This window comes from Lynx rufus, unplaced genomic scaffold (assembly GCF_022079265.1).
Source record: "Lynx rufus isolate CCGP_SWC_20201006 ecotype Redwood Valley unplaced genomic scaffold, mLynRuf1.p SCAF_8, whole genome shotgun sequence".
Lineage (NCBI taxonomy): Eukaryota > Metazoa > Chordata > Mammalia > Carnivora > Felidae > Lynx > Lynx rufus.
This window is the reverse complement of record NW_025814896.1, coordinates 119,303,926-119,318,494: the sequence shown is the minus strand read 5'-3', so window position 1 is coordinate 119,318,494 and position 14,569 is coordinate 119,303,926. Positions and strand designations below refer to the sequence as shown.

Here is a 14,569-nt window from a genome sequence, read left to right as displayed (position 1 = left end):
CAAGATTTTGGGACCACAAAAAATATATATCTATATTTTTATATTGGGGGGAGGGAGTAGAAAAAGCCCCTATACTGGGCCCTACTCAGTGGCAGCTTCTTGTTCCATAGGGTTAAGGAAGACTTTGAGGAAATAAAAGTTGTTTGGAAAAATCCAGGTGTAGTTGCTTTGTATGTTGTGATGGGTAGAGGGATGAAGTGAAGTGTGAAGGCCCCTCACACCCTCCATCTTGCCTCAGCCTATGTCCTGGAACCCTAGAAAAAAGGGGGAAAGACCCGAGGTAAGGAAAATGCTGCAGCTTTCCTCTGGGGAAATCCTTCAGGCATCCACTCCCATCCATTCTGTTCCCCCTTTACATTTTTGACCAACACTTAAGGTTCCCCACCCTACCCCACCTTTCTTGTCTAGGGCTTGGGTCTACAGGAGCCACCCTAACTCAGTGCCTCTTGCTCCAGAATTCTACATCTTTACAACCCCCCCCGCCTCCCCCTCCCCCCCCCAATTCTGCCTAAATAAAAGCCTCAACAAGCTTGGAGAAGTGAGGACTCCTTAAGTCCCCCTTAAGTGAAGAGCCCAAATCCTCATACTTGGATGGCATCCAGTACCTTTATTCCTCTCTGTGTCAGTGTCTCCTAGTACCCAAAGGCCCAACTTGGGCATGGGGGTACCACGAAGACGGGGGCAGAGGAGTAGGAAAGTCACCCCCATTCTAGCAGGTAAAGGGCGGGGCACTGTAAGGCATTCCCTACTGTGTGCGGATAAAGGGGCTCAGTTCTGGACTGTATCATGCTTGGCCCGGCACTTTCTGATTTGAAGTTTCGAACCCTGCAGGCCCTGGCGCGGCCTCGCCACTCCACTCTCCGCGGGCTGGGCGCTGCAGCCCCGGACCGTTACCTGGGGCGGAGAAAGCGCCACTTTCATTCCTGCTTCTTGGGATTGTTGACGGCCACGTAGTGATAGAGAACCACAAGCAGAAAGAGCGACACGCCCAGCATGTTGGCGAAGATGGCGAGCTGCACGTCTGTGATCATCCTGCGGAGAAGAGGAGGGACTGAGCCTGGGGCTGGCGCATTCCTCGCCCAGGCCGGGACCCGTTCTCGCCCCCTGGACCAGCCACCGCCGAAGCGCCGCTGAGCGCGCTTACGCGCCTCTCACCTGACCAGCTGGGCTCAACGCGGTGTGGTCTGCGCACTAGCTCCAGGTAGGAGTTCCGGCCCGGAAGTTGGTAGCGCGAGCGCAAGCCCAAACCAGGCACTTCCGGCCGTGCTGCTCGGCCGGAACGGGCTCTCTAGCCCCGCCGTCTCGCCTGCTCCCCGAGGCGCCTCGCAGGGGCGGGGTCTCGGGCGGGGCTGCGGCCGGACTGCCCGCTGCAGGGGGTGGGCGAGCCGCGGGCGCGCGCCACAGGCGGGCGGAGCGCAGCTGGCCGCAGCTGGCGCAGCAGGGGACGCGGCAGAGCCGTGGCCGCCTCCCCGAAGCCCAGCAGCGGGCCGGGGCGAGGGTGCGGCGGCGTGGTAGGGTGAGAGGCTCGGCCTGACCCCTAGACTTCGACCCCGCTTCCTGCCTTGGCCCCCCGCGCTCCTGCCCACCCTCCGCTTCCCGGCTCGGCCCAGCCAGGTGCTTCCTTTGGGCCCTGCCCTCAGGGTCCCCTCCCTGGCCCCCGCGGCGGAGAGGGCGGTTAGAGGCGGTGCAGAATAGGGAGAGAGCTGGGGCGGCCGGAGGCTCCTCTCCTCGGCTCCCGCCTTTTTGCCCCACACCCGCCCAGGGGAACGATGCTGCCTGCGATCCGACCGGTGCCTCCCTTCCCCGGGCTCGCTCCCCCCACCCCACCCCCGGAGGTGGGCGTCGGAAATAGGGCGGACCCTCCCGGAATCAAAACCCAAACCGTGGGACTTGGGCCAAGTGGGAAATCACCCCCCGGATGTGAGGGAGGGAGAGTGGGAGGGAGGGCCAGGACAAGCAAGAGGGGTTGTGTGTTCTGAGCAGAGTGGATCACTGAGGAGAAAGCCGACTGTGGGTAGATGACTGAGGGTCTCTGGTGAGGGAGCGGCCCTGGAGCTCTACAGCCCTCTGCCCCAGCGAGAACCTACTCCCCACCCCCACCCCCCTCCTTGCTTTCCCTCTGCTTCACCATAAAAGGGAACGGCACCGAGCCAGGCTGGGGCCGGGGGCTGGGCTGTTACTCTGGAGCTGTCAGGGGTAATGGAAGCCAGTTGCTTTGCGGTAGAGGGGAGCCAGGGCTCAGGGGACGCCTCTGCTTCTCTGAGCCAAGGAAAACTACAGGAGCTGCTGTGGGACTGGAGCAGCTGGGGCAGGGGACCGTCTTGGTGCCTGTGTGCACCATGAGCTAGGGGCTCACTAGCCCAGAGCTGGCTTCTGAGGCCTGGGGCCATCAGCAGTGGGTCCTCCATGCGCTAGCCCAGTGGCTCCGGAGGTCAGTCCCTGCCTTGAGCAGTCAGTCTGTCATTCCCCCTGGCCTTCCCCATGCCACCCCCCAGCATTTCCCCGAAGTTTCCTATTTAGGATCCCAAGCCCATGTCCCGTCTGCGTAACCGTGAAACCCCAGGCGTGTACATCCTCGTGTCCCTCAGAGTGTCCCAGCCCTGCTCTGGGAGAATGGGGGTCTAGGTCTCAAAGGACTACACACATTATGCTTTGTGGCTCCTGGAAATTTGAACCAGATCCAAGTCCAGCCAGACACTTAGATCTACTGTTAAAGCAGAACAAAACCCTGGAAAGTAGACTTTCTAGACTGCAAATGACATGAGGGAAGGCCTTGGAAGTATTTCAGATTAACAAGGGTGTCCTGAAACCAACTGACCTTAGGCTGACAGAGCTGAAAGGGGCCTTCAAGATCATTTTACAAAGAAGGAAACTGAGGCCCAGAAGTAATTGATTTGAGCAGGACTCTACAAATAGTTTGAAACCGTCAACTGATTCGCTTTCCTCTATTCCATACTCCGTGTCAGACTGTGGACTCGACAGGTTTATCCTAGGGCCAGGGACAAGAGGAAAAGGTTTGTTTTAGAAACATCCAGAAATGTCCTTCACCTCTCAGAACTTGCGTGCCTGGGTCAGCAAATCTTTATCGGCCTTGAATGGGTCGTTTGGCCTAGTGCCTGGGGAACTGAAATTAAAAAATGGTCCCCAGGACTAACCTAGACTCAGCTAAGAACTAACAAAACTTGAAAAAAGCTTGGGTGGAAATGTCTGTGGAAAGTGAAAGAGTCAAAGCCTCACCCTTGGGGGAACTGGAGGAGAGAGAGAATTGCTGCGAGGGGCATATGTGGAGCTTAATCTCTGGAATTAGTGTGACATTTTCAAGGAGAAGACATGAGGGAAGGATCTGGCTAAGAAGTGAAAAGGCAGCAAGATCCCGGAAATGGGCCTGGGCCCTGAGTCCAGAGAGGCTGGCTCTTGAAGTATTATACCTGTGGGAAGGGTTGGGAAGAAAAGGAAAATGTGTACATTTGAGCAGGAGTGGACTTCTGCTCAAGAGTCCCCAAAAGCTTGAATTCCCATCTGGGTTTGCATAACCTAAGACCCAATTCATATGACTCTCATTTTTTCCCTCCCAATATTCAGTCCTCTGACAGAGGGCATTAGACATGAAATGCCCCTCACTGCTGGTGCCCCCAGCTGTCCTGGCCTTGGTACATGAGCTCATTGCTCAGCCACTGATGCCTGACTGAATAATTTAGTTGTCCAGTATAGCGAGGATTTCCCATTGGCACTAGACCCTTGATAATCCCCTATCCTGCAGAGGTTATAAAATAGATCTTGTCCTCGTGCTCCAAGGACTTAGCCATTTTTGGTCTCCGGAATTCTCTTGGCAGTTTCTTTGGACATTTGTGGCTACTCGTCAGTACCACGGCCATCGGCAATGTATTTTCTCTAACCTTAGTCTCCATTGCAGCCTGCTGGCTCAACACCTCAAGCCTCCCCAGTGAACCCAGAGCCACTGATTTACTTGAAATATCACAAACATTCTATGTCAGCCCCTAGGTCGGGGCTCCTAACTACAGGACTAAATGAAATGCAACCTACCACAATTGTATTTCAAAGCCAACCTTTTTGGCCTGACATAATATACAACAGATTTTTAAATTTAAGGGGGACACCCATTTAAACTTAAGGAATGAAGGACAACCGGACAGTGACAAGATGGCTGGGATGACTTTTCAGATTGTCAGAGGCCCCCTGATGGGAGGGAGGGTGGCAAGAACAGAGAAAGAAAACCCACAGCAGCAGCCAGGGCAACCTGAAATGGGTTGGCTTCCTGCCAGGGCCAGGGCCCAGAACTGATCCAGAGACCAGGGACAATGCTACAACCTTCCACTGACAGCAACTTTCAAATCGATCTCTTGGGGCTCTTTCCTTCAAGTCTCCCTGTGTGCTGATCCCCACACTTCCGAGGGCAGCCACACATTTCCATTTCTGTGGATTTCAGCATTCACTTTCATCATCCTGTCGTTTTACGAACATTTCTCCCAGCCATCAAGATCATATTCTGGGCCATAGGACCTCAGGGGCAGATCACACAGAGTCACATAGAAGATTTGGTGGCATCCATTCTCATGATTTCCAACTATTACCCTATAAATGGTTTCCGGAATCAAGACCCACATCTCTGACCATCTCCTGGACATTTATTACCATTGAACTACGTTATTCTCATCTTAAACTCAGTATGTCCAAACTAAGGTCATCTTCTTCCAAACCCCTTCCTCTTCTCAAGTTACCCATTTCTGGCTCAAACCCCGGAATCTTCTCTGATATCTCCTTTACTGTGGCCCCTTATCACCCAGGCAGTCACCAAGCAATCACAGCCTTCTCTTCCCAACCTGCATCATTTTGCAATGTAGAATTTCGAAGGCACCATAGACGGTAGCCAACAGACCTCTTACAGAGTCATGGGATTTGCTCAAAGGGATAAAGATACTTAGAGGAGGAGCAGGAACCGGCATCCTTGTGCCTAAAACCCTGCCCATTGCTCCTGTCTTCCTTCTCCATGTATATTGAGCTCCTACTCAAAAACTTACAATGCAAGCTCCTAACCAGTCATCTGGGCCTCTCCCCAGGTTTTCCACAATCGACTTCTCTGACTTTCTGTCCCACTTCTTCCTGACACAAATAAGAGCTAACACTTACTGAGCGTGAACACGCGCCAGGCACTATTCTGAATGCTCTACGTGTATTAACTTAATCGTCACAAACCTAGGAAGGAGGGTACTGTTATTGCTGCCATGTGGAGCAATGAGACGACAAAGGCAGACCTCTTTCCCCAACCTGAAATCTCTCCCCTCCCCCTGTCTCTGTTCTTCACTTTTCCCCCCCAACACTGTTCCGGCTCTCTCTTCCAAGGGCTCTACTCTGACTCCCCCGAGCGTCCAGCTGTCTTTCCCCTCCTCTTACCCAGAACACATCATCCATTTGTCTGGCTCCCTTGGCACGCTGTCTATCCTGCTTTGTGTTCGTTTTCTGCTTCAGTGTCTGTGTCCCGTTCCCCCGCGGCCCCAGTTACTCATTTCTGAGCCTTACATATGCCTTTGCTACCTGGGCACCCGGGCACCTGGGCACCACCACAGTGCCGCACACAGCACTCTCATCTCCCTTCTGTCTGATACTTCTGCTTCGATCTTGCAAGCGAGCGCCCTACCACACAGGGACACCTGGTCCAGAGCGCAGTGCTGAGGCCAGATGGTGAGGGGGGGGCCAGCTGACGGATTCGGACATCTCAAGAGGAGCTTTCCCGTCAGGCTGTTGAATGGGACTGAGTTCCTAGCCGGCTACAGAGGCTATCAGGCTTGCCTCTAGGCTGGGGAGTGACTTCCTTTGGGCTCTGTAGATTTAGATAACTGCCCAGTTTGCCTCCTTCCTTCCCCTCCCCCACTTACGGCCTGGCCTTTACCAAGAAAGGCCTGGGATCCATATTCATTTGGTTTTTTGAGAATAAGTCTCCTCCTGCTCATGTCCTCTCCATGCTTGACAGAAGGCTGTGGCCTCATTTCCAGATTCCTTTCTTCCTCCTCTGGCTTCTCTGAATTTCCTGCCTGCCTCAGTGGTGTTCTTTTCCGTCTCCTCCCTGGCCCAGTAGCTCTCTCACCCATCCTACTTCTTCCTCCCAAGTCACTGACCTAGGTATTTAAATTCTAATCACAGCCCCACTCTTGATGTGCTGTGTTACCTCGGACACGTTACTTTCCCACTCTGGGCCTCATTGTTCACATCTGTAAAAGCAGGCAGCTGGACAAGATGGTTGAGTGATGCCCTGCTGAGCCCTACAAGTTCATTCGCCCTTTGACAGTCCTCCCCTCCTTGCTCGGGTCTTCTCTCCCAGAGGAGGCTTGCCCTAGCCCCAGGGGAGCTGTGGCTCCAGCTCCCGTTCCCTGTCTAAGCGACCAGCCCAGGGCCTCCTCCCCAGCTCTGGCCCCGGCTCCACTCCATGTGGCCCGTCTGAGAGGCTGGCCCCAAGCCTGGCGGCAACTCCACATTTCTCTGTTTTTCCTTTTTTTTTCCTCTCTTTCCCGGAGTTAACAAGAAGCAGATGTGGCGCACGATGGTTGGAGAGGTGGGGGGAGGAAGGGGGAGGCTGGACCGCCAGCCAGACAGGGGGGAAGGGAGTGAGCAAGAGAGGGAGGCGGGAGGCCAGGGCCCGCCCCGCAGCCACTCTTGCGCCTCTGAACAGCCACAGGGGCAAAGCCCTGTCACCCCCAGGATCCGGTCATTGGGGAAAACAGATAGGGAGACCAGAGGAGGGCCAGCTGGGGCGAGGGGGGTGGAGGCCCAGGAAGCAGCATCTGAGAGGGGCAGGGACCAGGCACAGGAGGCCAGGGGGCACAGAGAACAAACTCCCCTCAGAAGTGGAGAAGAGGAGAACGGAAGGAACCAAGGGAGGGACAGACAGGAGCCTGAGGAGGAAAGAGGAGGGGGCGAGGGGTCAGGCCAGGCGGCCAAGGAGGAGGCGTGTGGCTGGGGGCTGCCGCCGGCAGGAAGCTGGGGACAGGACCCGGCCCCGGCGCTGTCCCTCGGAGCAGAGGCATCCCGGCTCCAGACAGAGGCGCCAGTGGTCAGGCCGGGATGTGCCTCTGAGGACCACTGCGGAGCGCCCCCACCATGGCCCCCAGCACCCTCTGGAGCTGCTACCTCTGCTGCCTGCTGACCACAGCCGTGGGGGCAGCTAGCTACCCTCCTCGTGGTTATAGCCTCTACACAGGGGGCGGCGGGGCCCTCAGCCCTGGTGAACCCCAGGCCCAGAGCGCCCCCCGGCCTGCCAGCCGCCACAGGTAAGAGTCTGGGTCCCAGCCCAAGGCTGGAGGTGGGTGGGAGGGTGGGTCAGGAGGTTGGTATCCTGGTCCTCGCCTTGGCTACCCTCTCCGGGGCCGTATGCCCTAGTGCAGGGAAGAGGGGGAGAGGAAGCCCATCCATCAGGTGGCCCTGCACAAGCCCGCCTTCCCGTGGGGCATTTCCAGGGCCCCCTAAATAGATAGGTCCCTCCCTTACCTCAGGGGGACCCGTAGTTAGGTGCCCGGGAAAACTCCCCTGAAGGGCACGGGCCGGGCCTTCCTGCAGGCTGACCGTTGCGTCCCAGCCTGGTATCCTCCGGCAGACCTTTATCCCTTCTTAGGGCTTCCTCGGCCCCATCCAGTGATCTGTGATTCTTTCTGACGCTGCGGCTGCTCTGTCCCTTCGGGCTCTCCAGCCGGACACAGATCAAAGGCCAGCATGAATGGGGCCAAGAGTGTAGAACGGCAAGCGATGAGAGGGGCAGCGTTCATCAATGGCTTATTCTCTACTTAACCCTGAGCTGGACCCCTGCCTGCCCTGTCCTCTTCTCTTAGGGGTGGGTGGAAGCCAGCATGCAGGGGATCACCAGAGGGACCCAGCCAGCTGGCTCATACAGGCCACGCTAGGCTGGGGATTGGGACAGAAAGGGACATGAATGAATGTGTGAATTCAGAGGCTCCCCAGGACCCCCCGGCCATGAGAATCAACTTCTTATAGTTGTGGTTTTCCATTCTGTGCTTCCTTTTGCTGTCTTGAAAAGTCTTTACCGCCTCTTACAGCACAGGAAAGCGTGGGGGGAGCTGCCCTGCCAAAGTCCTGGCTCCTACAGGTCCCCAGGGGCCCTTCATCTTTTGACCCTCCCTCAGCCCCTCTGGTAGCCCCTGGGCCCTCCTCTGGGGCTTGTGTCTTGGCCCTTGGGCCCAGGTGGGGTTGTGCCTACAGGAACTGGTGTGCCTATGTGGTGACCCGGACAGTGAGCTGTGTCCTTGAGGATGGAGTGGAGACCTTCATCAAGCCCGACTACCAGCCCTGTGGCTGGGGCCAGCCCCAGTGTCCCCGCAGCATCATGTGAGCCCCAGTGCTGGGGGATGGGTACTTGGTGGGGCTGGGCTAGGACAGAAGGAGGGCAGCCAACTCAGGGAATTTGTGCAAAGCAGGCAGCAAGGGACAGGACCAGGGGCTTCGGTCAGAACCGTTTGAGAAGATGCCGAGGCAACAGTTTGGGGCGGATACTGAGGGCAAAGTTACCTAGACCACCCTGCCAACCCCCAAATGCCTTCTCTGGGCTGAGTCAGGCCCCAGAGGAGGAGTTCGAGGTTCCAGCATAGGACAAGGGGAGGAAGAACAGGGATTTGGCTCCTGGCCAGAAAGCTGACAGCTGTCAGCTGAGCACAGACACATGCTGGACAGTAAGGGGGACCCAGCCTGAGGGACAGGCCTTGTCCACCACCAGCAGCTGCCCATCTCTGAGGACAGGTCCCAGGGTCACTGACAGTACAGGGAGGAGTAAAGAGGCCTCCCTCTGCCTCTCCCAGGTACCGCAGCTTCCTCCGTCCTCGTTACCGAGTGGCCTACAAGACAGTGACAGATATGGAGTGGAGGTGCTGTCAGGGGTATGGGGGCGATGACTGTGCTGAGGGTCCTGCCCCGGCGCTGGGTCCTGCACCTACCACACCACGCCCCCGGCCCCGGCCCGCCCGCCCCAACCTCTCCGGCTCCAGTGCAGGAAGCCACCTGAGTGGACTAGGTGGGGAAGGTGAGTGTGGGAGCCGCTGGGGAGAGAAGTGGGAGCTGGTACCGAGTGGAAAATGTGGGGCCAGGTTGTCGAGGGAAAAACCCTGTGCCCCAAGTCAGAAGGGAATAGAAGGGAGTGAGATCACTGAGATTCTCTGCCTACCCATGAAGCCCATGCACTCTGTGTGTGTGTGTGTGTGTGTGTGTGTGTGTGTGTGTGTGTGACAGAAGCAGATTGAAAGAGAGGGAGAGAAAAAAAAAGGCTGAGAAAGAGAATGTGCTCACGCACGCCCACATGTGGACGAGATACTTCCCAGTTGCGAGCCACTTCGGGAGGAAGGGGGAATTCCTGGAAGAAGCTTGTTCACCACGGGGATAGACTACAAGTCCTAGCATGCACTGCACCCGACTACAGGTCCCAGGCCCCTCGGTGGCCTCTGGAGACTGCACGTCCCAGAATGCAGCAGTCCCCCCTGCTTTCCTGTCGTGTGTGCACCAGGCACTGCGGACAGACGTGCTGTGTTTGCCTGCCAGGGAGATAGTCATGCTGTAATGATGGAAACAGGAACTTCTGGCTGATTCTCCCACCATCCAGCTAGAGCCCCTGCAGGCTTCCCGCGGAACCTCGCCTGTCCCTTGGTGTTAGGGACAGGTGCTTGCCGCCCAGGAACATCTACTGTTATGGGGTCCACAGTGCCTCCCCATATTCCCATTTCACAGATGAGAAAACAGTTTCTGAGAGAAACTCTGGATAGTAGACTTGGTGGTCAAATGGATGCCCTGGGTTTGAAACTTGCCTCGGCCACTTACTAAACTCGTAATCCATGGCCCAGTTCCTTAATGTCCCCTGAGCCTCAGTCTCACGGTCTACAGAACGGGGAAAGCTGTGATATCTGTCCGGTGGAGTTTGGTGTAAGGGGTGGGGGAAGCCATGTTACAAATTGGGCCTAGAGGCATTCAGTAAATGGAGTTTCTTTCCATCTTTTCTTGCCCAAATTACCCAGCTAAGGAGTGGCTGACTCAGCCAGGAGCTCTTGCTGGAGCCGGGGAAGGCAGGGCCTCGGAGGTAGGCACTGAGCTCTGAGGCCCGGCCCCTCCGCCTTATGCCTTCGCCTCTCTGCCAGGTCCTGGGGAGTCAGAGAAGGTGCAGCAGCTGGAGGAGCAGGTGCAGAGCCTGACAAAGGAGCTGCAGGGCCTCCGCGGTGTCCTGCAGGGACTGAGCGGGCGCCTGGCGGAAGACGTCCAGAGGGCCGTGGAGACGGCCTTTAACGGGAGGCAGCAGCCAGCGGACGCAGCTGCCCGCCCTGGCGTGCACGAGACCCTCACTGAGATCCAACAGCAGCTGCAGCTCCTGGACAACCGCGTCTCCACCCATGACCAGGAGCTGGGCCATCTCAACAACCATCACGGCGGCGGTGGCGGCGGTGGCGGCGGTGGCGGCGGTGGCAGGGCCCCCGCCCCAGCCCCGGCCCCTCCCGGCCACAGTGAGGAGCTGCCGCGGGAGCTGGAGCGGCGGCTGCAGGAGTCCTGCTCCGTGTGCCTGGCGGGGCTGGATGACTTCCGCCGGCAGCGGCAGGAGGACAGAGAGCGGCTGCGAGTGCTGGAGAAGCGACTGACCTCGGTGGAGGAGCGGCAGCGGCAGCTCCCCGGGCAGGCCGCGGGCCGCAGGCCCCTTCAGGAGTGCTGCCCTCCGGAGCTGGGCCGGCGGCTGGCAGAGCTGGAGCGGAGGCTGGATGTAGTGGCCGGCTCGGTGACAGTGTTGAGTGGGCGGCGAGGCACCGAGCTGGGAGGAGCCGCTGGGCAGGGGGGGCACCCCCCGGGCTACACCAGCTTAGCATCCCGCCTCTCTCGCCTGGAGGACCAGTTCAACTCCACTCTGGGTCCCTCACAGGAGCAGGAGGAGGGCTGGCCCGGGCGCCCTGGGGGCCTGGGCCACTGGCTGCCTGCCGCCCGGGGCCGACTGGAGAAGCTGGAGGGACTGTTGGCCAACGTGAGCGGAGAGCTGGGTGGGCGGCTGGATCTGCTGGAAGAGCAGGTGGCAGGGGCTGTGCAGGCGTGTGGGCAGCTCTGCTCCGGGGCCCCGGGGGAGCAGGACACCCGGGTGAGCGAGATCCTCAGTGCCTTGGAGCGCAGGGTGCTAGACAGCGAGGGGCAGCTGCGTCTGGTGGGCTCAGGCCTGCACGAAGTGGGAGCAGCCGGGGAGGCCCGGCAGGCTGCACTGGAGGAGCTGCAAGGGGTCGTGGGCCAGCTCCAGGGGCGTGTTGACGCGCTGGACGAGACGACGGCGGAGTTCGCGCTGCAGCTGAACCTCACGGCGGCACGGCTGGGCCAACTGGAGGGTCTCCTGCAGGCCCGTGGGGATGAGGGCTGTGGGGCCTGTGGTGGTGTCCAAGAGGAGCTGGGCCGCCTTCGGGACGGTGTGGAGCGCTGCTCCTGCCCCCTGTTACCCCCACGGGGCCCCGGGGCCGGCCCCGGGGTTGGGGGACCAAGCCGAGGGCCTCTGGACGGCTTCAGTGTGTTTGGGGGGAGCTCAGGCTCAGCCCTACAGGCGCTGCAAGGAGAGCTCTCCGAGGTTATTCTCACCTTCAGTTCTCTCAATGACTCACTGCACGAGCTCCAGACCACCGTGGAAGGGCAGGGTGCCGATCTGGCTGACTTGGGAGCCACCAAGGACCGTATCATCTCTGAGATTAACAGGCTGCAACAGGAGGCCACGGAGCATGCTACAGAGAGTGAGGAGCGCTTCCGAGGCCTGGAAGAGGGACAGGCCCAGGCTGGCCAGTGCCCCAGCCTAGAGGGGCGATTGGGCCGTCTTGAAGGAGTCTGTGAGCGGCTAGACACTGTGGCGGGGGGACTGCAGGGCCTGCGTGAAGGCCTTTCCCGACACGTGGCTGGGCTCTGGGCTGGGCTACGGGAAACCAACAGCACCAGCCAGACGCAGGCAGCCTTGCTGGAGAAGCTGCTTGGGGGGCAGGCGGGCCTGGGCAGGCGGCTCGGTGCCCTTAACAGCTCCCTGCTGCTGCTGGAGGACAGGCTTCACCAGCTCAGTCTGAAGGACCTCACTGGTGAGGGGGCGAGAGAAGGCATGCGGTGGGAGGTGGTGGTAGGGGGCCCTTTTAAGTCTTTTCTTTCTCCTATCCCTACCCCACAGTAGCCAGTCTTAATCTCATCTACTTTCTCCTTGCTCTGCCCAGCATGAATGGCAGACCCATCACTGTCCCGGGGGTCGGTTTGTCCACAACAGATGACCCAAGCTCCTGGCTCCCCACTCTCCACTGGCAGCTCAGACAGGCCTGTGGGCAGGGGTGGGGTGCTGCTCCGCCAGCCGGGTATCCAGCACGGGCAGCAAGGTGCCCCACCATCTGTCCATGGAGCCATGACTTTCCTTGTCCTTTGGAAACTCCTTTTGTGGCTTTCCTTCAACTGAATTTTGTCACTGTAGGGCCCGCAGGTGAGGCTGGGCCCCCAGGGCCTCCCGGGATACAAGGACCCCCAGGCCCTGCTGGACCTCCAGGACCTCCAGGCAAGGATGGACAAAAGGGACCCATTGGGCCACCAGGTATGTGAGATTCCTACTGCAGCGGGAACTCCCCCACTCCTCTAGCAGCCCTAGGCTCGACATTCTATTCTGAATTTGACAGAGAAGGGAGGAAAGGGGCAAGGAATGGCGGGAGGCCTATATGGCTGACAGGGAGTGACTAGGAACTGGGACAGTCACTATATGGGCTAGTTGGATAGGGTGGCCTCGCTGCTGTATTGAAGACTAAGGCTGGGCTCACAGGGCTATGTAGGGTGTGAAAGGCTGGGGGCTAGTTGCACTGAAGGGACCCTATTCCTCCTTTTCTTGACACCCCCCTTCCTGCTTTGGAGTCTGTGTGACGCCTAGCACAGCGGAGAGATTCAGCAGATGTTTGCTGAGTGACTTAGTGAGAGCTGCCCCCTTCTTACTGCTCCCTCTTGTCTTCCCACAGGTCCCCAAGGAGAGCAGGGTAAGTTCCTCTCATCTGGTGCTGGAGGGAGGGGAACTGAACTAGGGGTTGGAGGATGGAAGGCCTCAGGCAGCCCTGGAGGTAGAGACCCAGGAGGGGAAGGGGGCCAGGCAGCTCTGCACTGAGCATCCACTCTGACACCCCCCCCCCTTTACCCCTACCCAGGAGTGGAGGGGGCACCAGCAGCCCCTGTGCCCCTGGTGGCCTTTTCAGCTGCCCTGAGTTTGCCACGGTCTGAACCAGGCACAGTGCCCTTCGACAGAGTCCTGCTCAACGATGGGGGCTATTACGATCCAGAGACTGGTAAGCCTGGAAGCAGGCTGGCTGGGCAATGGGGGAGACCGGAAAGGCTGTGCAGTGATATGTTCTCATTCTTGCCCCCTCAGACAAGGGGAAATCTTCTCATGCTCTGGTTTGGGGAGATCCCTACTTCCTTCATTTACCCATTTTCACCACAGCTTGGGTAAGGGGTGAGCTGGGGAAGGCAGGAGCGCTTCTGTTCAACAGCTCTTTATTGGGGCCCCGGGGATGCTGTAATGTGCTGGGCGCGCAGTAACGAACAAAACGCCAAATGCCCTGCCCTGGTAGAACTTACACTCTAGTGGAAGACAGGTGAAAAGAGCCAGCAGGTTCCTCCTTAGTCCAGGAGTTCTGGGTGGGCTCCCCAGCACCTCCCTGGCCCCTGCCACCTGTCTCCCCTCCTGACTGCCATCCTTGTTCCCAGGCGTGTTCACAGCACCACTGACCGGGCGCTACTTTCTGAGCGCGGTGCTGACTGGGCACCGGCATGAGAAAGTGGAGGCCGTGCTGTCCCGCTCCAACCTGGGCGTGGCCCGCATAGACTCCGGTGGCTACGAGCCTGAAGGCCTGGAGAATAAGCCAGTAGCCGAGAGCCAGCCCAGCCCCGGCGCCCTGGGGGTCTTCAGCCTCATCCTGCCGCTGCAGGCTGGAGACACGGTCTGCATCGACCTGGTCATGGGGCAGCTGGCGCACTCAGAGGAGCCGCTCACCATCTTCAGCGGAGCCCTGCTCTACGAGGACCTGGAGCCCAAACAGGTGTAGACAGGGGGCTGGGCCCGACCGGCCCTTAGTGTCTACGCCGGCCAAAGAGCCAGCTGGGGCGGCGGGGCTCCCCCGGCTTCCTGCCTGGGGTGGGGCTCCGTCCCGCCACGCCAGCCCCAGGCGAGCCGCCGTCCCTGTCCCCTCTGTGGCACAGGCGCCCAGAGCAATCTCTTCGCCACGGCCTGAGCGCGCCGGGTGGGGGACTCTGGCATCCCCTCGTCCAGACTTTTGGCCTGCTCGCCGTCCCCTGCAGGGCCGACTGCGGAGGAGCCCATCCTCGCACCTTCTGCTCCTCCAGCTGGCCTCCAGGCCGATGCAGGGCTCTCCCGACGGGCTCCGGCCCCCACCGCCATACTAAACTATTCAGGAATAAAGACACTTGGTTTTTCTAAAAAACAAAACAAAACAAAACAAACCGTCTGCTCCAGTACGTATTCAAGGGTAGACAGAAGTACACAAGGGACGGACGGGGTGAGGGAGGTGAAGCCCCAGGTTGGGGA

General features: G+C 58.9%; 2 protein-coding genes across 2 annotated transcripts; one reads left to right on the top strand and one right to left on the bottom strand.

Annotated features, from left to right (window-relative positions):
* Positions 1–23: 23 nt before the first annotated feature.
* OST4 (oligosaccharyltransferase complex subunit 4, non-catalytic) lies at positions 24–1,261 on the bottom strand. Its single transcript, XM_047069110.1, has 3 exons — positions 1,156–1,261; positions 895–1,032; positions 24–254 (listed from the first exon to the last, which is right to left on the bottom strand). The coding sequence occupies exon 2, from the start codon at positions 1,029–1,031 to the stop codon at positions 918–920; it is 114 nt and encodes a 37-aa protein (XP_046925066.1). The 5' UTR covers position 1,032; positions 1,156–1,261; the 3' UTR covers positions 24–254; positions 895–917.
* Positions 1,262–6,656: 5,395 nt separating this feature from the next.
* On the top strand, positions 6,657–14,480 carry EMILIN1 (elastin microfibril interfacer 1). Its single transcript, XM_047069805.1, has 8 exons — positions 6,657–7,283; positions 8,227–8,352; positions 8,820–9,040; positions 10,143–12,083; positions 12,461–12,577; positions 12,990–13,007; positions 13,173–13,310; positions 13,732–14,480. Exons 1-8 carry the CDS (start codon positions 7,114–7,116, stop codon positions 14,067–14,069), a joined length of 3,069 nt encoding a protein of 1,022 aa, XP_046925761.1. The 5' UTR covers positions 6,657–7,113; the 3' UTR covers positions 14,070–14,480.
* Positions 14,481–14,569: the final 89 nt, after the last annotated feature.

Bases quoted from the DNA above. Each gene is read 5' to 3' on its own strand.
- OST4 (XM_047069110.1), bottom strand. From the start codon at position 1,031: ATGATCACAGACGTGCAGCTCGCCATCTTCGCCAACATGCTGGGCGTG.
- EMILIN1 (XM_047069805.1), top strand. From the start codon at position 7,114: ATGGCCCCCAGCACCCTCTGGAGCTGCTACCTCTGCTGCCTGCTGACC. The intron at 8,353-8,819 runs GTGAGCCCCAGT...TGCCTCTCCCAG, and splicing joins CAGTGTCCCCGCAGCATCAT to GTACCGCAGCTTCCTCCGTC. The intron at 13,311-13,731 runs GTAAGCCTGGAA...CCTTGTTCCCAG, and splicing joins CTATTACGATCCAGAGACTG to GCGTGTTCACAGCACCACTG.